The following is a 22,307-nucleotide window of genomic DNA, read 5'->3' as shown; positions in this document are numbered from 1 at the left end:
TTATGATCTGCAGGATATTGAAAAGCAAAGAGAACTGCAAATTATTGAGCCTGAACAGCTAGATACAAAATCCTTTATACGTGGGGCAGCCTAACATGATCACAATTCCAGTCTGATTTGTTTGGAATCTTCCATCAAACATTTTACTGAAAAAAAAATTCTGAATTAAAGGTCTCTAATTTCTTGAAGGAATGCAGGTCACCTGCAGACTTTCATGCCAGAGTTTTAGGCTAAAGTCGTATTGCATTGAGAAATGATGAAGCGGTAGCCTATTTGGTCAAACTTTGAACATAACGTCATGTGAGTTTACTGCAAGATGTCATTCTTAAGAGTATATGTTGAGAATGACTGTCAGCTACTATCACATCAAATTCGAGCTCAATATCATGTAAAATTGAATGATTTATAGCCTTTTTTGTTTTGGCTAATGTTAATTAGCTGCAGCAGTCGTTTTGTACAGGGTTGACTCCAAATGTTAATCAGGTATAGATGTACATTCAGTCATTACTTCCTGTGAGTTTCATTAAAATGTGTCCTGCAGTTTGTGGGAATTTTTGCTGACAGACACCTGGGCACAAACACAGACAGAGGCAAAAACAATATTACCCGCTTTTCACCTTTGCATGGCGGGTGATAAATATAGTGACATCAAAAGGCCTAGAACAGACTTTTAAATGTGTACAGCCATTCCCTGAAGATCTGGACAGAGAGTCAGTGATTTGAAAACTGTTATAGCATAAAAGACTGTTGCGTGAAATGAGTCCTTCATGGGAAACATAATAAATTCTCGTTAAAGTTTAGGAACAATGCTAAATAGCAATGCCAAACAACTATACGGCACGCTGAAAAAGAGGGATGGACTACAAAGATGATGGGCAGTAAATTTAATCTATGAAAGACCCATGGGACGATCCGACATCAGGATGTCATGTTTCAGAGTTAGTCATGCACAGATGTTAAAGACGAAAGCTGCTTTACCGTCGGAGCCATATGTGCTTTGGTTTGCACAAATGCTATAATCAGTAGCGTTTTTAAAAAAAGCAGCTGCACCCACAGTCAAGGTTGTGCATTAGAAATTAGAGGTGAACATACCCGCATAATCATTTTAATTGTGACAGAAATCATTTTAAAAGCATATATTTATAACATAACCACATCCTGTTTTTAGGCTTTGATGATTCATTGAGGTTTCGAATCAAAACCTTCCAAGACCAAAGGGACCTATTTTCTCTCATCTCCTCAGTCCAGGAGTCTACGAAATAATTACCAAATGTTAAGGTTGTCATAACAAATAAAACAGTTGCCTGATCACAGTGGTGTGAAAGAAGTTCAGGATGCAGGACGTTAGGCAGCGTGTAACTTCTGTGTTTTGAGGCTAAATCTTTACAGGACTGATTTTATAACTTTGAAATCAATGTCTATTTACACACTCAGCAATCAAAGAAATTCTAAGACAGAAAAAACAGCCTGAATGAGGCATTGATGAGATTATAAGTGACATGAATTAGAGATAATTTCAAATTAACCAAAAGGAAACAGTTTAACCAGAAAATAAAGATCAACTTCATGCTCTTCTTCATGCTCCTGGGACTCAAGAAACTATCAGGAAAAATCTGACGTTTGTATTATTACTGGCATTTTGATCTCATTTCCAAGTAATGTTTTCTTATAATTAAAACTGAAAGACAGAACTCAAAGATAATTACACTGGTCATTTTTTCTGTGATCTCTGCAATTATAAGCGATTGATTAATATTTATAATATGACACACTTGCAGAAATGCCTCAAGAGATTTTTCAGGAAGGCTTTTGTAGCACATCTAGTATCTGATGTACAAAATCTTATTAACTCACCACTCTGCTTGCTCACACATTTCCCCTGGTTCATTTCTGGACTTAAAATGTCAAAGATAATGAAGGCAGAATCTGGCTAGTTTTTGACAGCTACCTATCACTAGGATCCGAGGGCCTCTGGGTGCAGAAATGAAGCCACTTCGAATGAAAACCAGGCTGAAGTGTAAACTTATGAACAGACAGAAGAGCAGATTAGACTGAAGAATCTTTTAAATCTGCAACAAAAGACAGTGCAGCATGGTAAATGTTGATCTTTATGTTTTATTTCCTAAACAAACGTGATCATGATGAAACTGCAGGATAAAACTTCAGGAAGAGAAGAATTAAACAGAGAGTCACAGCCAGGTAAAACAGCAGACCTCGCTTTGATGTACAGAACAGAACTATTTTACTTGAATGGGTTATGAGGGGGTCACAGCGAGGGTAGTTCACTGAACTTTGTTTCCGATGTCATGCTCAGTGAGCCTGGGCCAAAGATGTTGTTTTAATGGTGTGCAGAGAGAGAGAGAAAATGCAGAGACAGGAGAGGGAAAGAATAACAGGGTGTAATATCCACCAAAGTGTTTTTCTATTCACCACAGGGAGTCTGCAGGGGTGGAAGACTCTCTCCAGACCCTTTCAGGTCTGGAATTAACATCATATCCACTGCATGAATATGTCAACCCAGTCACTTTCTTCCTTTGTTTCCATTTATTGTTGGCTTCCCATTTTCAAAGTAAAGTCTAATGCATCATGTGCAAGACAGAAATCAAGAAAAGCAAGATGAAATTTCTCTGTTTACATTATTTTTGTTCTTTTTACATTTTAAACAGTATTTAAAAAAGTTCAAATTGTGACAAGTTTCCTCAAATAAATAAGTGTATATTTGTCACATTGTAAAAGATTTGATGATGCAATGAGATTATTAAGTATTAAAGGCTATTTTTCTTTTCATGTTATACTCAAGATATCTCAAATATGAAAACATTTTCTCATAAGCATCCAGAAATAATTTAGGAATACCAGATTGAAGCTTACAAACTAACCATATTTATCTTAGTGGCACCAGCTTCAATGGCTGTGATCAGATATGAATAAAATTTAGAAACGGACCTTTCCTCTTAAACATTTCATAGATATAAACTTATTGTCTTTCTTTCGAAAATAAGTTTATGCTTTTCTCCTTCAAATATTTACCACATGTAGGAGGGCTGCAGCACAAAAACAACCAAACAAGTGAAGTAGTTGATGGCATGCATTTCATTTAACATGGGCAAGTTGTGGCATTTGAAACAAACATTACAAATATAGCTAGAAATCACATACTGGCGTGGGGTAAAGGATTTCCTCATGAAGGCGGCATATTTCAACCACCTCAGCACAGATGCTTAGAATGTGAAATCTGTAAAACAATTCTGTAGCATTATTTTCTCTATATCATGAGCGATGTGACGCTAGGTTGCTTTTAGCGATTAAAAAATACTCATTGTAAAGTATAAAAAAAAGAACTAACCTGAGCTATTTCAAATGGTGGAGTCTGAAAGAGTTTATTCAAGTAGTTTTCCAGATACAGTATATTGATATGCAGTTCTAAAATGTGGGTCCACACTCCATGAAAATGAAGCATTTGGTTGAATCAGCCAAAAACCACTAGGAAGCTCAAGTCACATGACTGACCATGTTATGTTGGCTGTAGTGTGTCTACATAAACAAATATGGCGGTATCAGTCAAGCATAGAATCTTGGAGACGTTTAGGTGGAAATATAAGAGTGAATCTGCTGTGAAATGTGAAAGAAAAGAAAAAGATTGAGTAAGAATAAATATTGGGGATCAAGCAGGATGGTGGAGCAACATAAAGACACAGCTCGGCATTCAAATACATGGGTTTTTTACTGTTTCAACATGTGTTTTTCTTTTTTAATCTAAAGCTAACATGCTTTACTCAGCAAATCTGGGAATAAATATGTACAAACAAAACTGTCAGGCTCATTCCTATGTGGTTCTTCCATGGACGTTGCCTTTGTTGATCTATTTTCAGTCACTCCGGCTGTTTCCGTTGGTAAACAAACACAAGTGGTAGTTGGCACATGGTCACAAGTTTTGCTAACAAATTTTAAATTAAAGGACAAATTAACCATTGATATGACGGTGTAGATTTTGTTTCTAATTTTATGAATTTGAATTTGAATATGATTTTTTTTACTAGTATTCATGACTTTGCAGTGAGTACCTTTAAGCTCGCCCATCTAGAGAAAACACCACTGCTTGCTCGCTTTTCCAAGAGCATTTTGCATCCAGCCCTGTTTTCAATCAGCTTGCTGAATAGTGACAACCCACAAGCCAGTGGCAAGTCCCAAGGCACCAAACCCAATCTGGGTGCAGCACAAACAGTCTAAATTTAATAGGACCTCAAAAAGCACCCTACATCTCCTTGTGGTGAATGGCTCAAAGTAACAAAAACATCTGTACCTTACGTGAGATGATCTCTACATCTGGTCTGATTGTTTCAGGGGTGTGGGCACACACCAACAGCTGCAACCAACCACTCCCAGATGTTTCTGATAGGCAGAGTGTCTAGCTGTTTGTTAAGCAGAAGGTGATCTTTGATCCTTCAACAGCGTTGGCTGTAGTGTTATGGTGAGCAGGGCCTGAAATCTTCTGAGAGGCACACAACGGAAGCGCAGTAACCTCACAGAAGGGCCTGTGGTTCACTGTGGTGAAAACAGGCATGGTAAAGTGGCTTCAGCTGTGGAAAAGAGCTCATTGGAAACCACCCAGTGTTTCTCTCCAGAGCCAGTTGTGCTACTGGCATCGTAACAGAAGAAGTCAACACAAGTATAGTATAACCCTGTGATTTACAGTTGAGCAGAAAGAAAAAAAGACTGTAATCTCCAAGTGAATTTTTAAGTGAAAGACTTAGAAATATTTGAAACATTGATATGGTGCTAAAATCTTGAAGAAAAGTTTTTATGTTACTGGATTCAGCTCAGTTTCTTCATGCTTGTTCCATATCAATGTTGATCGGGGCATCAAATTTTGATGATAAAGAAAGCAAAGTCATAAATAACCTCTGTTTTCTCCCCCTGCCAAGAAGAGACAGAGTTTTCCTTGACAAGATCACACATGGCTGAAACCTCTTTGAACCCCTGAATATCCTGCTCCTACATCCCAGAGCTATAAAGTCCTAACCATCCCTGTCAGGGCCATGGCAGGCTTTGTACACCCACCATTTTGGTTCAAAGGGAACATATTTTAAGATATAATGGATACTAGGCCAAACCTTTCAAAACAAATCCAACATCTACGGGCCAGAGGGCTGTAGATGGGGTCACCCCCCACTCCTTCTAATATCTGATATTCCTCCAGTATCTGTGCGGCCTGACACTTTAGTTGTCAGCCAGTTATGAGTAAAGTTTTAAATAAACTTTTGCAATGTGAGAATTGCATAGAGACTATGCTGCATATGGCTGTAACAAAGAACATAACAGTTTGTAACTAGAAACAAGAGCTGAATCTAAGCCTACAGATCATGTATGAACAAATAATATATGATCACAATTTTTGTTTCATAATGGGAATTCATCTGATAACTTAATGCATGATATATATTTAAAAAAGAAAAAGGCAAGCGAATTTGGTGTTTTGCTAGCATATTAGCAGGAATTGTGTAAATAAATAGTAAAAACTGAAGAGTGAACAAAGGCTGTTTTGATATGCTATCATTTCAGGAATATATAGGACATATTTGGTTCAAAAATGTAATTCAAGTGGTTTTGAGTGGTTTTTACTCCACAGGCAAATGTGTTTTATACCATACACAGCAGTGAGCTATAATTAAATCACCAGAAACCAGAGTAACATTCCAGACAATGGCAGATTTTTTTAGGTCAAACCTCACGATGAATGTTAAATATTCATGCATGACCCACACTGACTCCAGACGCTTCACTTTAGCCAAAACATACAGAATACAACAAATTGCACCAGCCTCTAATAACTTGTAATTCTTATTATAAGTGTGGTGCATCTATACAACTTAGCTCTTAATTGTCTGAAGTCATCCAGCATCCTCAGTTTTCAAAACAGTTGGTGTATTACTCTAAACTCTCAGGCAGAGGTGACCCCTGTTGGAAATATAAATGAATAACAAGAAGTCCAGAAGGGGACTTTCTCAGCAATCATCAACAGTCCCTTTTAACAAAAGAATGTCTAATGAATGATGAGGTCTAATTTTCTGATCGTGGTTTAAATTCACTCACTGTTGGATTTGTCTTTTTAACAACTAAAAAACAACCACAACAACAATCTGAGAAGACTAAAGAACAATGATGTAAAATTGTTTCACTAACACAGGCAACCAAGCCTTTTTCAAAGTGCTTTGCTAAACACAAGTGGGCTCTCATCACTTCAGCATCAACTTTTAGATTTGGTCAGGCAGTGCCTAAAAAAAGTCTGCTGAAAGGATAACCGTGAAGAAGCTCCACTTTAGCTGAAAACCACCAACCCTTCAAATAGTCTACGAAGCTGAACCACAACTATGTCTACATGGTCTTAGCAAAATGCATGTTTTCACTAATGCTTCATACTGAGACTGAGTGAGAACTAAAACAAGGCATGTTGGAAACTTATGTGCATTAAAAAAAACACAAAAAAAAAGAAAAGAAAAAGGAGGGACGATTCAATTTCTCGAATCTTAACAATTGAATGACATTGTTAAATTTTTATAGACACTTTTCATCAACAAGGTGGCTCAAAGTGCTTATATGATTATGACATACAGTATATGATTATTTTGTTTACATTTATGTAATACAATATTGGAAGATAAATTTATCATGGAGTTATTGAAAATAATGAATTTATACTGTTGTTTAAGTATAACATAAGACATATCAATGTAAAAGCAAAAAATTATGTCTAAAACTGTGTCTAATCAACGTAGAGAACTAAAAACGAGTTTAATCGGAATCATAAAGTAAGTGGTGAGTTATTGATCCATATTAAACATACACAGTAGGTTAAAAGCATTGGTGATTAACTTAATTTATATTGTATAATACCATTTTTGAGATTATGAAAGAAAGCAACTGGAAGTCTACAGTGGTGTTAGAGTATGCAAAAGTAGATGCCTAAATCAAAATAAATTCGTATAAATTTTTATTTAAAAACGGTATGACCTGAGAAACAAGCAGCTTCAGGTTAAACCTAAATGAAAAACTTATAAAGTACTATAACCTTTTTCTGTGTTTTTGATGCTTTTAAATGTTTCTCCTGTAATAGTATTAATTTCTTCTATTACAGCGGATTGATGTATATATAAAAAAAACTTTTTCCCAGTTATGTAGAGATGAGGCATTTTAAAATTATCTAGAAAGAAAAAAAAACTAAGACTCGTTCATGAAGCACGCGGCGGAACAAAAAATCCAGCAAATGTTTCAGTCGGAACAATAATTTCAGGGGATTTCTTTCTGTTTACTCCTCAACGTGGGTTTATTAGATGGGGTTTTAATGACAGGACAATGAAATTAAACACATCTGCCTAAGAAGCCATTAATATTGGGTTAACTTTTTTATTAAAATGGGTAAAAAGCGCCATAGCGACGTTCCGTCGGAGTCAGATCCTCCGCAGAAAAAAGAAAAAGTTCCGGAGTTTAATGGCACTGAATTTAAAGCCATGCTTAGGAATCCCGCCACAGCCATGAAGGGTAAGTGTATATGTGTCACTGACAGTATGTAGTGAGAAATATAAGTGAAGCTAAACGGCGAAAGTTTGTCAGTCTGTCAACTTTTTGTCCGATCTATATTATCGCCTGCAGGACTGGAAAAATTCACATCAACTGCGAAGAAGCTGCCGTGCTCTGACCTGTATGATGTGGTTGAGGGTTACATCAAAATCTCTATGGAGTGTGCGGATATATTCAATCTGCTAGAAGGAGAAAAGCACACAGAAACTGAGGTGAGCTGATGTGTATTTGACAGTGGATTGTTTTCCAGCTTCTCTCTCTGATCCATCCATGTTTTCTGTCCAGATGATGCTGGTTTTTGGGAGCTTGGAAGTGATTCTTCTGAGAACAGCCAGTGACCTCTCCCACTTCAACATGGTTGGCAATGCCATCGTGAAAAAGATTGCTTCTAGCTACATGAAACTTCTTCAGGGGTCTTTTTATTCATCAAATCACGGGTTTGTTCAAAGACATCAGTGCAACCTTACCTTTCTGCACACACACACACACCTGCTCTGAACCTCAGTGTTGTGTTTGTGCAGGTTTGTCCGCCAGTGTCTCAATCTGCTGTCTGCCATGGTGTCTCAGGGTGTAGAAGCTGCCAGAGAAGTCTTGGATCACATTCAAATTAAAACACTTTCTGGACTGGCAACAAGAAAGGATAAAAGGGTGCGCTGCTGATTTGGTTTTTATCACTTTGAACTGTGTTTTCAGGCTTTTGAATACGGTAAATATATGACGTCTTCTGAATACTTTTTGCAGGGTAAACCTGACGTCCGCTTGGCTTTTATCCAGTTTGTGCTCTCCTTTCTGGTGTCTGGGGATAGTGCAGTCATTAGACAAACATTAGAGCTTAAAGGTAAGATTTTGTTATAGATCCTTTTTCAATAAGAGTTTTATGTTGAAACAATTAAAACTTGTCAATGATGCTAAGATCTAGGTTCTCTGATGAATGTTTAGAAGCTTTTACAGTGGTTAGAATAATTTGAATCAGTTAAGTTTTGTTAAATAACTATTATTAAACCTATGTTTACCCCAAAGATTAAGTTTGTTTCTACATAAAATTATATTGTCATTACTATTTTAATGTTTTGCTGTTGGGAATGCATGTGCTGCTAAATCAAACTGGTTCATTTTTGGAACCAAACCAGCACTGAGAGTAGCAGACCTGTTTTCGCACTGAATCCTTTATGTTTGTTACATCGATAACATGTTGATTTGATGGATTAGAACTCCTGCCACACATCTTGAATACGGGTCTGAAGGAGGACAGGATGTCAACAGTCAATCTGATTTTGTCAACGTTGAAGTCAAAAGTAAGTGCTAAGGAGTTCACACATTTAAGTTAAATTAGTTTATAGATTAGGAAAATATCTTTATTGTTATTTATCTTTTTGTAGGTTGTTCTCAACAAAGCTATAAGTAAAACTCAGAAAGTGCGCTTTTTCACACCTGCTGTGTTGGCCAACCTTGCATCTCTGTACAAATGGAATGGGATTGCAGATGCGACCACAGGTGATGACACGGTAAGTTATCAACTTTTTTGTTTTATATCAGATAAAACTAACCTTTTTGCTCCAGAACATGTGCGTCACACTTTTACTGAACTGTGTTTTTCTAAGACGGCAGAGGACTCTGATTCTTCTGGGCTGTCGGTTGTCCGGGAACTCGTTCACAGCTTTCTGCTCGACTTGTGTTGCTCCCATAAGCATGGCATCAGCTTTCACGACGCCAGCTTAGGCACCGCCGGCAGGTTAGGAAACAATATTTTCTAGTTTGCATTTTATGCCTTTGAAAACACCTCATGCTGATCATATTTCATGTCTTGCAGAGCTGGTAATCTTGTCCTGCTGCAGTTTCTGGTTGGGCTGAAGCAGGCGACTGAGGATGAGCTGGTGGCAGATCTGGTGGTGAACGTGTTGAAAACTAGCCCTGACATTCTGTCCAGATATTTCAAGGAGACACAGTATTCATACACTCCACGCCTCAAAAGTGCTTGGCAAGACAATGTTAATTTACTTAAAAAGGTAAATATTGTTGCTGGGTTTGTTTGTCTGTGAACATTTGGATTAGTGATGACCTTCTGTGCATTTTTGCATCAGATCTATGAAGCTCAGCCAGACATCTCCACAGTTTTTCAAAACCGTGAGATGATTCCTTTGCCTCGCTTGCTGTCCATGATTATGGTGATATCTGTTCCTCCGGTCTGTAACAAGGCCTTTTTCACACAGGGCCTCAATGTAAGTCGCTTAATTACCTTCATGATATATTTTCTAATGCCAGCACGGGAACAAATGAAACATATCTTCATTTATTTGCCAGCTCGCCAGCTCAACCGTCCAGCTTATGGCTGTGTCCATCATGAATTTCATTTTGAAAAAAGCAAGTAAGAATATGGAGTATCTTTTGGACAAGTCTGTTTGGTACAAATCAGACGTATACACTGACGACATGATGGAGGAATTGGTGCAGCAGTACAGGGAGACACTTGGCAAGGTAACCTGAGGAAAGTGCTGTCTTAATATGTGCAATTTGTAGTGGTACACGTTCAGATCCTCTTTATTTTTCACCCTGTGTTCCAGATTTTGCCCGACATGACAGGCATCATTTCCTCATGGCAGTCACTTAGCAAGAAGGAAAAGGCTGGAGTTGAAGATAAGGAGACAAAAAGGGAAGAGCGCCCTGAACAGACAAATAATGAAAATGAACTGCCTGGTAAGAAAATAACCCTTTAATACAGTTTTTTTTTTCAGTTATTTCTGTAAAACAATATGCATCATTGTAAACTAAATGCCTTTTGTACTTTATCGTCCACCAGTTGCTGATGCAGCTGAGGTCATTCTGCTGAAGGCTTTGATTCTTCAGGTCATATGTCTTTACCAGAAGGTGGTGCCACATCTGGTCATGCAGTGCAAGTTTGACTTCAGTAAACTGCTGAAGGGTAACGTGTTGTTCGTCTTCATTAGATCTATGATGTATTGTTGATTTGAGATTTAAAAAAATAGACTTGTAATGGATTTAAAATTTCTTTAGGAATTGTGTCTGAAAAAGGAATGAGGGAAGAAATTCCTCCCATCCTGCAGTATCAGATTCTGCAGTTGGCCTTAGATCTTCCTGCCAGCAAGTTTTCCTGGTGCCGCATACAGGTGAACAACTTTTATTCTTTTTACCTTATACTCTGATGGCAATTTGTTGTTTTTTTCTAACATATTGTTTTGCAATTAGCAATAATCTTTATAAGTTATTTGTATCTTTATGCTCCTAACAGGACATTGCATACTCTGAATCATCATCTGGAGAGAAGTCGGTACTTTACCTGCTTCTCAAAATGTTTGTAAGCAGCAACAACAGCAGCCATCTGAGACCCTCCACACAGAAGCTGGTTCTAAAAGTAAGGAACATTTTCGGGTTTTGCTGTGAGTCTGTACAATATGCAAAATAAGATGATCTAGATTTTGAAATTTTAATTCATTTAAATTTTTCCTCTTCAGTTTGAGTTAACTTCTTGCAAATGTCAGATATTATTAAATCTGAAAGCATAGATTTGAGGATATATTTCTTTAAAGTCCTCAGCAGCTTCAGTGCTCACATTGACTGGAAAAAAACTTTTTTTTAAAACAGTAAAAGAAAATGAATTATTAATGTCATCAAAAAATGTTGAGTGTTTTGTGTTTCCTGTTATTTATTCAGGTGCTTAAAGACACGGGGGTGTTCGAGTACACACTGCCTGAGCTCGAGCTGTGGCTCGAACAGCTGGCCAGACTAGAACCAAACCAACAAGAGACGGTTATTCAGTTCTTGGAGAGGGTAAGTCTTCTCTTCTGACGTCTGCGTTTGAAATTTCAGCATTTCCTAGATATAATTTTTGCTTTGTTGACTATTCGAAATAAAACAATTTGATTTTCTGTGATGTTAATAATAAACGCCTTGTCTCTCACTGTAGGTTTTGGTTAAACTTGTGTGCAGTTCCCACGAATACACAGATAAAGTTGCCAGCTTCGTACAGGAAGCAGGACATCTGCAAGCTAATCTGAGCAGCCAGGAGGGGGACGCCGTCAGTATTGCAGTCTCACACATAGACGGTGAGCATTAATATATGGAACTAAAGTTGTTTTCCTCAAACTATAAATATGTCTGTGAAGCTTTTGTTTTGACATCCGATCTTGGTGTCAATGTCCCTCAGATGTCTTGGACATGTTGGATGTGATTATGGAAGGTAGTGATGGTGAGATGGAGGAGTTTGGACCATCTCTGAGTGAAGAGCTCATTATCCAAACCTTTCCGTTCAGCACGGTGGTCCCCGCTGCTCTGGAAGCTCGAAACAAACTTCCAGCAGACAAAGGTACAACATTTAAACCTCTCAGTCTCATTTGGAACAAATAGATCTCATGAATAAAGGCCTAGCATTCATTGAAGGAATGCATATTACCCGCTGCCTATCAGAGTTGAAGCTGTTTTGGTCAAACCTTGAAAATAACATTATGCACAATTGGATTCAATATCATGAGATGCTGTGCCTAATATGTGTAACAACTCTACTAGCACATCAAATTTTAGCTCAGTATCTGTTAAATTGTCTGAGTTATAGCTATTTTTGGGTTGGCTAATGTTGATTAGCTGTGGCGGCCATCTTGAACTGGATTGACTCTAAAAGTTATTCAGGTGTAAAGGTGCGCATAGCGAGTATTTTCTGGAAGTTTCATTGACATTTGTACAGTGGTTCATGAAATGTTCTGCTAACAGACAGACAAAGTTGACGCCAAAGAGAGTCAACCTGTTAGTTCTCACAATGTGTGTTGGGGCTCAGTCTCAGCTTCCACCAGACCAAATGTTAGGTCAATATCTGTAAAACTGAGCGCATTATAACCTTTTGGGGGTGGGGTCGGGGTTGGTGGGTTGATGCAAATTGGCTGTGGTGGCCATCTTGAATCCAGTCCAAAGTCAATTCAAGGCCAGAGCCTTTACCTTTTACCAGCAGGTGATAATACATCAAAAAAGGGCTGAGTAAAACTAACTTCTACAATTGTTTTTATTGGAGTTTTCAAACGTACTTGATTTTAAGCTTGTTTGTCTGTATCCATTTGTTTTCCTCCATTAGGGGTGGTGTGTGAATATTTGTGTGCAGTGCTCTCAGACGTGCTGCACTGTCAGAGAGACCCACTTCCCCTCTGTCTGACTCTGCTGCAGTACGACAAGGAGCTTGTGTTCTCCCAACTCCCTGCTTCGTTTTATCAGTCCATCGTACACCTCCATCAGTATTCCTCCAGGTGGCTGCCACAACAGTGTCGCCAACAACTGGTCAGTGTTTATGCGCCGTTATGTTTACTGACACTTAGTTTAACATCTTCGGTCATAAAATGCAGTAAACTTTGTATTTTTTATGCAGTTCAAATCTTCTGAATGCCTTACAAAGGAAGTGTCAGCGCCCGCCTCGTGCTCTTTACTGCTGAAAGCTGCGTACGTCCAGGGACCAGCAGCTTTGCTTGAAGATACCTTCAGGCAAAATATAGAAAAGGCTGTAGCTTCCATGCCACTGGCAGAGTTTCCAGTTGTAATTAAGCAGGTTTTACTGTACATCAGATCAACTGTGGAAGACTTTGGCATGGTAGGAGCAAAAATCAAGCTCAGTACTCAGTAAATTGTGATTTCAATAAGAATAAAAATATCATATTATTTTGCACAGTTCTCCAAGGACATTGGGGAAGCTCTTCTGAGGATCTTAATGGGAATGCTTCAAGATTTAGTGGCTAAACTACAAAGCTTTGAGGAGACTTCAAACTCTAAACCAGCTACAGAGAAATCTCAAAAAGAATCAGATCTGTTTTTGGAAGTTGACCAGTCGCCAACAGTTGAAGCCAGTAAAGAACAGGTTGGAAAAAGAGTTGATAATTGGAGTTATTTTTGCTTGATTTTTGTGCATAACAGATTCTGACCTGACACCATCTGTGTTTAGATTCTTGTTTCAGCTCTGACCTCCATCTTTAAGCACCCATGCTTGGAGCAGTGGTTCCTGGCTCTGGAGCTGGCTGCATTTCCTCCTCACTCTCTGAAACCTGTTGCTCTAAAGCACTTGTGTGCTCAGATGACAGATAATATTCTGACCCTGCTGAAGATAAGTGCTCCTGCTCTTAATGATCTGAGTCACCTGGAGCTTCTTTGTAGTTACATGGTGGCTTTAGAAAGAGCCACTCTGAAGGAATTACAGGAAAAAGGTTCTCGCCCTCCGAAGACACACTCCAGAACTTTTCAGGCACTTTTGTCTTTGCACAGCTACATGGACTCCAGTAATCTTAGGGAATTGGTGTCCCAGTTGCTACTCCTCCCTCACGACAGCCTCATCTGCCCCAGCAGTGAGGGGACGCAGTCGGAGCTGAGTATTTACGGCCAAGTAGCTCTGCACATCCTCACAAAGTGTACATCTACTTCTTACCAAGACCACAGCCGATTTCTGACGCAGGCGCACCTTCATGGCCTCGGCACCCTCTTTGTGTCCTGCTCCAGCCCTGAGCTGGAAGCCTTTATGCTCCAAACGCTGTCCTACGATCCAGGCAGTGCCAAGTTAATCCACACAGATGTGCTGCTCCACTGTCTCCAGAAGCCTCTCCGAGACAGTCTGGCTATCAGCTCTCTGCTGCTGGAAAACTGCTCTTCTCATCGGCTCCGCTTTGAAGTCTGGTGCCTAGAACCCTCAAACATGGACAAGATGTCAGAGACAGACGCCTTCTTTCCTCTGATTAACACATATTTACAGGTGGCGAGTAGAGAGGACCCAGCCAGACCTAAAGATGGTGTGTGCAAAAAAAAAATCATTGTTTAAGAGAGTAAAGCATCAGCTTGTTTCCCCTACTGCTACTTTTGTATTAATTTAGATTTCTTTAACTGTTGTTTTTTTTTTTTCAGTGCAAAAAGAAGTTTTAAAAGCCTTGAAGGAAACACTGCTTGTCAAACTGTCCCAGAGGATTCTGGGAAACCTGGCAGAGGACTCTGGAGTCCAGTTAGCAGAAACTGCTGTGAGTCTGATCAAGCTCTCTGCAGACAGGAGCGACATCGAGGATTTGATCAACAATCTTCCAGATGCGCTTCAAAATGTGGACAGCTTTGAAAGGTAAAATTTACAGCAGTGCTTAGCCAGAGAAATCCCATTTTCTGAGAAAACACCATGTGGATGCTGCGAGCTGAATGATACAGCTGAAGCAGAACACTAGAAGCTAGAATAAGCAAGACTTTAGATAAAGGCAAAAGTAGCTAAAGGCTAGCTGAAAACTAGAAGTAGCAAAAAGCTAAAGTATCAAGACACTAGGTAAAAGTAGCTAAATGTTAGCAAAAATCTAAAAGTATCAAAAGGCTTGCTAAAGGTTTTAAAGGGTTACCTAGAAGTAGAAGTAGCAGAATGGTAGCTAAAGGTTAAAAGTAGCTTAAGAAGACAAAAATAGAGCAAGTATACAAAAGCAAATTTCTAATTTTGAAGTAATTGAAGATTTTTCAATGTATTTCTTTGGAGAAAATATTTATAAATAAAGTTAAATATTTTAAAAAGTATAAAAGTTACAAAAGTCATGGCACCCATTGTTTGAATGAGCTGAACATTTTCATATGATTGGCTAAAATAGCACAAAGTAAGCAGGAATATGTTGTCACTTTCAAATATTTTTAGCATTTTTTTTTTTTATTAGATGGCAACTAGTTGATGTTATCACGGAGAAACTTGCTGATTCCCCAGTTGAGCAAGACAAATGGAGAAAGTGTGTAATGGCTGCAGCCCTGAAGTGTCTGATCGTTTCATACTGCCATCCCGCTGCCTCCACATCAGCCCAGGAGCACAGCGTCTTGAAAAGACTGCAACACCTTTTGGTAGCTTTACTTTCCTCCCATATGTAATTCAGCTGTGTGCAAGTTCTTTTTGAGTAATTTTTCTTTCACATGCAGACATCTCCTGCAGACATAACTGCATCCGACTGGAACAGTTTTGTTAAAAATGGACTGAGGTAGATGACGCATACTGATCCATTCTTCTTTTATATTAAAATGTAATATAAATATGAACGACTGACTTGAAAATATTCCTAAATACTTCAGAAATCGCTACAGTGACCACCATTTCCTGAACACTCTGAGTAATGTGTTGGAGCTGATGTACGGAAGCAGTGAAGTCCAAAAGGATCTGATTCCGTTATCCACCCTTTATATGATGACCAGCAGTCATTCTCGGTTCCTGCCCACCATGCTGGACTCCAGTGAGGAGCCCACCAGGAGTCAGGCTAAAGGTCTGCTGCAGTCATTCATCTATCTGCTTTTATATTAAACACTAGGGTACATGTATTTGTACCGTCTCAGTGCGGTTCTACTGCTGTGGAGGGAGACAAGAGATGCCTTTATGGCAGGCAGTTGTATCATGTAATCAATGCTTTGAAAAGTACTGTGGCAATCCATTAATATGTTTATTCAATGACCCTGATATCAAGCCTCATTTTATCACACTAACACTAAGCTGAAGCAAACATTCCTTGGTGTCTAATTTATTTTTCGTAATATTTTCTTAAGTGATAACTTTCTGGAGTTTATCAAACTTTCTGTTTGACTTTTGTCTTGTGGCTTATTCTACATTTCAGATTGGATTAAAAAAAAAGACAGTGAAGTCTGACTTTTTTATTTTATTGTGAATTTACCAGTTGACAAATCCTACATTGTTGTACATGACTAACTTAGAGCCTCTCCACTATTAAGTATGTTTTTGTTGTTGTTGTTTCTTCTTCTCTCCTTTCAGAATCCTCAAACCAAAGTATGTACTAAATCACGCCTTAGGCACATCGTTACACCCCTATTAAACACAAACTTGTGTATTTTCTTGTCATTTCAGAGGCGTTGGTATCCCTTCTTCTTTGTCTAGTGAAGAAGTGTCCAACAGTTTGTAACAGCAATCACTTTGTTGTACTTTTGGCAGCATATGGAGCCACACTTTCTACTTCAGGTAAAATACATCCTTCAGTCCTAAATCAGAATGTGCTTTTTTATTTGTGTTTTTTTTAAATCTTATCTTGCATTGTATTTTGCTCTGCAGATCAAAAACTGTTGCTGCTTCTTCAGGAATATGAAAAAAACCACATCAGCTTGCTCCAATTTCAGTAAGTTTGTGATTTTTTTTTTGTGTTGACCTTACTTAGAAAAACTTCTGCTTGTTTGATTCAGTTCCTGATGTTGAGGTTTTGTTTTCAGGTCATTCCTGTGGGGCCCTGCAGCCGTGGAGCATCACAAAACCAGGAAAAGCCTGGGAGCCTCTCTGTGGAAGCAGCCGAGCTCAGACGATGTGTTGGCGCTGCTGAAAACGGACGCTATGATCCAAACTATTTTAAAGTTTCCACAGCAGCGCAGAATTCTGCCCCAGGTTCACATTTTGAGTCACTTTTTTTTTCAGAATTGCACTTTTCAAACAGTTTTGTAAAATATTTAACCCTTCAAATAAAAGGTCCTGTGGTTTCACAGATTTTTATTATTATTATTATTTTAGTTTAGTTTATATATGAGGCCATAATGAGTTTTCTTTAATTAACTGACATAATTTCCAAGATATAAAATATTTTAAACATTCAGATGTAGGATATCTTGATATCATATGTATGACTGGATTAAAATAGTTATAATCAAGATGTTTTTTTCTGCTCTTATTCAGGACAGAACGGAGCTCCTGTACACTAACGATGCAGTGAAGGACCTTGGAAGTTTGTATGATCCATGTTTTCTTTTGCCTCTGTTCAGCGCCATCTTGCGACCAGGTTAGGACACTTGACCGCTTGCTGTCTTACAGAAACATACGCTTGCATTACCACCGGTACTGTTATCTGTTGCATTTGTTTTCCTTTTCGTGACAGAGTGTGTTATTGACTGCCTGAAGTTTGCATCCTGCCACGCTCTCGGAGTAACTGTAATGGCTCTAAGTAGCTATGACCCAAAGGTTAGAGCGGCGGCATATCATGTGCTTAGCTGCTTCTACCAACACCTGGAGGCTGCCCGGTTCAGAGAGAAAAGACAGGTACATGATGTGGAAGTCCTTAAATGTTGTGCTCTTGGAAATCCCGTTCGGAAACACTGACAAGATTCCGTTTTTCACACAGCTGCTTTATTTAATGAACATAGTCAAGAATGGGATTCGAAAGCAGAACCAGAGGCTTCCGTTCATTCTGACTTCCTACATCAACAAAGTGGCTCAGCAGATGCTCAGACCTGGTGTGTAACCCTGACCTGTCACTCAACTCAGCGTTTACTGAACCATATGTTGAAAATAAGTTGAACCCATAAGGAAGTTCCATTTTGTGTGCTTTGCAGAAACGGGTTAATGCAGAACCTTTCAGGATTGTTGATGTGGTGTGTTTCTGTTTTCCCAGAGGACCACATGTACGTGGTGTTAAACAGGTTTCTGCTGGCCCACCACAGTCTGGACTTGAGACGAGTCCCAGAATTCTTCAAGCTTTTTAATGGCTTTGAATTAGAGGTAAAGTATTAAATGTATTAAATTGTTTTGTGGTTAGTTAAAGATACTTTTATAGTGTCAGGTGGATGTTTCAGGAAAAGACTAAGCAAGAGGTTTTTTTTTTTTCTTGTGCCAGGAAAAGATACGACCTTCGTGTGTTTGTTTGCTCAGCTCAGGACCTTTTTCAGATCGTTATCTGTTTCTGTGAAGGGATTTCAACTGTGGGACTATGGCTCAAATGTTGTTGTTTTTTTTCCTGTAGCACAAGATTGAACGAGAATGGATCTTGAATGTGCTTGAGGAGGGGATAAGCGATGGACACTGTTACGAGCTGTGTAACCAGCAAGGCATCTTTGAGGTCTTGTTGAGCTTCAGCAGCAGCCCTCTGTGCAGCGAACACTTCCAGGTACACACTGCCGTCAACACGGTTATTCAATATAATAAGTAAATGACATTTTATCTGGAAAGGCAGTGTGAATGCTGAGTGCTGAATGATTTCGTTTACATTTGGAGAAGAAGCTGAAACTGAGTTGTTAGAGCTAAAAGAAGCAGAACACGAGTTAAAAGTAGTAAAAAGCTAGCTAAAAACTGAAAAGATGCATCAAAAGACAATAATAGAACTAGTATGTTGAAGTGGATTTTAAAAAGAATCTATGTTGAAAATAGTTTAAAATAAAGTTTAATAATGAAAAGTGTAAAAGTTACAAAAAACAAAGGTCATAGCACCCATGTCTTGAAGTCATAGCACTTGAATGGTTTGATATACGAATGCAGTAGTTGTTAGATTGCAAAAAAAGTACAGAGAAATAAAAACTAGGAAACATGATTAGTGTTGAACTCAGGACAGACATCTGAGCTTGTTTTTCTGAACAAGAGGAACAGTTTCTGAAGACATTAAGCATGAAAACTGTCTAATTACTGAAGACAAGATAAGTAATTGTGTGAAATGCTCTTTAAAGGATCAAACATGATGTGATGCGTGTCTGTTTCATATCATAATCTTCACTCAGACTCAGATCCTCAGGGTGTTGTGTCGGGCTGCCCGTGTGACAAAAGCAGCTTATAGCCTCACTAAGAGCTGTGGACTGCTGAGCTGGATGATACAAGCAGTCGAGAAAAGGTAAGATCTCACGTCTTTGGCTGTTATCATTTATGCGTAGCAGTGCAGCAATAATCTGTTTTATATTTGCTGTATTAACCTGTACTTCTTCCTCAGAAACCTAAACCAGCAGCTGTTATGTGCCATGATCGATCTGCTCCATGTGCTGTGGTTTACCATCCTTGGGCAGAAGGAAAAAAAGGTTCATGAGGCCAGCACATCTTCATCTACTGAGGAGATATCTCAAAGCTTAATGAAATGTCTCCCACTTCTACTCGTCAATGAGTTTCTGTGTGTGTCACTGGCCATCTGCAGGCACCTCAGGTAAGGCACCATTTCAGGCAGATGACAGAGACGTCAGCCGTCATTGGGTCAAGGATTTCAGTGTTTGTTTGATCTCGTCCTTGCAGGCTGGGTGTGAAGGCCGCTCAGTTTAGCTTGTTTGTGCAGACTCTTTGCTCTGTACTGACGCATCGTGGGACAGCTCTCAGCGTAAACAAACAAGCTGACCGCCTCATGCTCCACCCACAGCCACTCTCCTGTACTGAAACGCTCTCTCTGCTTCTCTGCTGGGCCTCCCTGTCCCACCACACACCCCTCCTAACCCAGATACAAGCCTTGTCAGAAAGAAACAAATTGAAGCAACTGATGGGTGAGTGCCTTCAGTAAATCTGATCATAGCAAAGCGCCTTGAACAACGGCTGTGTGTTGGGACAAAACAACCAATTAGCACTGCTGCAGTAGAACTAGAAATCTTCCAAAAAGCCTCTGAATGGAAGAGTTTTAGAGTAAACAAGGCCAAAGTGATTCACAGTGGGCTTAGAAAATCAGTCTTAAATATCAGAATTTTATGTATTAGATAAATATACATAACTTGCATTGCTTTATTAAATAGCTCACAATGAATTAGACTTAATGATTCTTAAACTTGACTCAATATTGTGAAAAAAATGTGCAAATTTTCTGTTGTAGTTTCACTAAATTCTGAGTATTTGTGACTAAGTGACTGTTTCATGGGTTTCCAGAACATGTGCTGGTTTATCCATTTATTATTATTATTATTATTATGCAGACTTTACAGCATTATTATGTTGCATAGCAAAAAGAATCATTCGTTTATAAATGCAAAACAAACAATTTTGTTCATTTTTATTCCCAGGGGTGGGGAAGCACAAGGTGCGAGGTAAGAGCCACGTCTCCCAAGACAAGTTCCAAGAAGTGAACCCACCAGAGGACATCAAGACTCAAGAGGAGAAACTCCTGACAGATTGTAAAGTTCACCTCAGCAGGATCTTTGTTCACTGGGAGCCCGTGTTTCACCTCTCAGAGCCCCAGCCAGATCAGCCGAGAGACAAACTGGATCCCAGTCAGTTGGCTGGTGATACCGCACTTCTGCTCACAAAGTGGTCCCTGAGGTGGCTGGTGGAGAACCCGTCTGATGAATACACAACAAGAGAGTTCCTTCACTGGTTTGAAAAGGTTACTGTCAAACACAGGAACATCGTAAATCTCGCCATGCTCAATTTTGGCTTGAAAGCTGACCTCCTTCAGCTCTTCCATCTCACCTTTGAAGCTCGGCGTCACTCCAGCTTTTCAACAGGAGCAGAAACTTTGCAGCTGTTCACCAACATCATGATCTGTTTACTAGAGATGCAAGGCCACCTTCCAGATGTCCATCAGGCCGTTATCGCTGCCTGTCTGACTCATCAGGATCAGTCTAGACGTGGTAAGAAACTAAGAACTTATTTAGAGTCTCTCTGTGAATGTGAATACAAACAGTATGTTTACATTTAATGCAACAGATTGGCTCTTAAATTCCAAATATACAAAAGTCTCTTTTGTACTAATGTCTGACTGCAGACATGAATACAGATTCACTTCTCTGTCTTTGAGAAAAGAAAATTTAAGAATATTTCTCTGTGCAGTTTGTCAGCAAATAAAGACACACTGAAGTCAGTTTGTTGATTTATACTAAAACAAGTTTAAGAACATATCTGTTGTTTATTATATAAATTAAAAATAAGCAGAAAATGAAAAAATAAGCTCTTAAGCACTTGAGGAGCAAATACAATTTCACTACATGATAGAAATAACTAAGAGATAATTTAATTATCAAGTATTGTGCACACTAGCTGTATGAACTGGTTTATTGTTTCTGTGGGAAAGCGCAATAAGCCACACAATGGTTCTTATTTGTAAAAAGTTGTTAACTGAACTTTTGTTTTCTTCTTCTCAGAAGCGGGACTGTCTCTGTTGTCTTTGTACGTCCATGAGCTGTGGAGCGGAGCCGCCTCAGCAGAACTGTTCCTGTCTCACGTTCGTTTGGTGACCAGAGACAAGAACAAAAAGCAGAAAGCCTCCAAACCATCGAAGCCTCAGACAGCCATCAGAGCGATCTGTAACCACATCATCGTCATTAAAAGATAAAGAAAATATCTGGACACTTGTAAAAATTATACTCTGTTTTTCAAAGGATATTAAACGTAGCTGACTTTCATTGTGATGTGTTGTTCAGTTGTAAAGTGACTTGGAACATTTTGTAAAACCATCTCTTTTTTTATGTATAAAACATTGATTTACATATCTGTTTTAACGCAGGTTTTCTCTTGTGACCTGATAAAACAATAAAGAAATGCATATCTTCTCAATGATTTACTACAACAAACCCTTTCTGCCATAATATTTTAACAAAGAAACTTACTTTTAAAATTGTTATAATGTTTTAAAACAATCTTTTATTTTCTCAATTAATTGGTAGGGAAGAATAATTATTTGCAGCAGTTTTTGTGTTGTTCATCTCACTTTTGAAAGCCTATATTTAGGAGTGCTAACCTTTACGCATTTGATCCTCTCTGGTGTCTTCTGACTTTGAATTTGTGGATCCTGCAATAAACATTATAGAACATTTTAAATATTTAAACAGAAATTTATGGCTTTAGTATAAAAGTAATACATATTTGTTTGTGTTAGAACTCTCACTGATGCCTTTACTCTTTTGAAAATCAGTCAAATGAATCACACTTACCTTGGCAACTTCCCACTCAGAGACATAAGATTTAAGGTGAGGAAGAGAAATCCCACAAATGCAGCCAGACTAATCCACAGTATTATAACAATTGTGTCTGAAAATAAAGATGGAAATTACTTTGTGTAACAATGAAAGAGCACAATTATCAGAAGGTAATA

The 22,307-nt window shown here is 38.7% G+C and overlaps 1 protein-coding gene across 1 annotated transcript; it reads left to right on the top strand.

The window, feature by feature from the left end:
• Nucleotides 1-7,290: 7,290 nt before the first annotated feature.
• urb1 (URB1 ribosome biogenesis homolog) lies at nucleotides 7,291-21,769 on the top strand. Its single transcript, XM_017416455.3, has 39 exons — nucleotides 7,291-7,539; nucleotides 7,651-7,790; nucleotides 7,864-8,015; nucleotides 8,100-8,226; nucleotides 8,320-8,416; nucleotides 8,788-8,873; nucleotides 8,958-9,083; nucleotides 9,180-9,310; nucleotides 9,389-9,584; nucleotides 9,660-9,797; nucleotides 9,880-10,053; nucleotides 10,140-10,272; nucleotides 10,376-10,498; nucleotides 10,591-10,703; nucleotides 10,826-10,948; nucleotides 11,248-11,364; nucleotides 11,501-11,639; nucleotides 11,741-11,899; nucleotides 12,656-12,855; nucleotides 12,944-13,162; nucleotides 13,241-13,426; nucleotides 13,511-14,345; nucleotides 14,458-14,662; nucleotides 15,231-15,408; nucleotides 15,484-15,542; nucleotides 15,634-15,821; nucleotides 16,415-16,525; nucleotides 16,616-16,679; nucleotides 16,771-16,939; nucleotides 17,225-17,327; nucleotides 17,424-17,584; nucleotides 17,667-17,778; nucleotides 17,937-18,043; nucleotides 18,285-18,428; nucleotides 19,033-19,142; nucleotides 19,239-19,445; nucleotides 19,532-19,773; nucleotides 20,281-20,847; nucleotides 21,358-21,769. Exons 1-39 carry the CDS (start codon nucleotides 7,413-7,415, stop codon nucleotides 21,546-21,548), a joined length of 6,759 nt encoding a protein of 2,252 aa, XP_017271944.1. The 5' UTR covers nucleotides 7,291-7,412; the 3' UTR covers nucleotides 21,549-21,769.
• Nucleotides 21,770-22,307: the final 538 nt, after the last annotated feature.

This window comes from Kryptolebias marmoratus, linkage group LG2 (genome assembly GCF_001649575.2).
Source record: "Kryptolebias marmoratus isolate JLee-2015 linkage group LG2, ASM164957v2, whole genome shotgun sequence".
Taxonomy (NCBI): domain Eukaryota; kingdom Metazoa; phylum Chordata; class Actinopteri; order Cyprinodontiformes; family Rivulidae; genus Kryptolebias; species Kryptolebias marmoratus.
The sequence above is the reverse complement of the archived record's forward strand: the minus strand, read 5'-3'. Positions and strand labels throughout refer to the sequence as shown.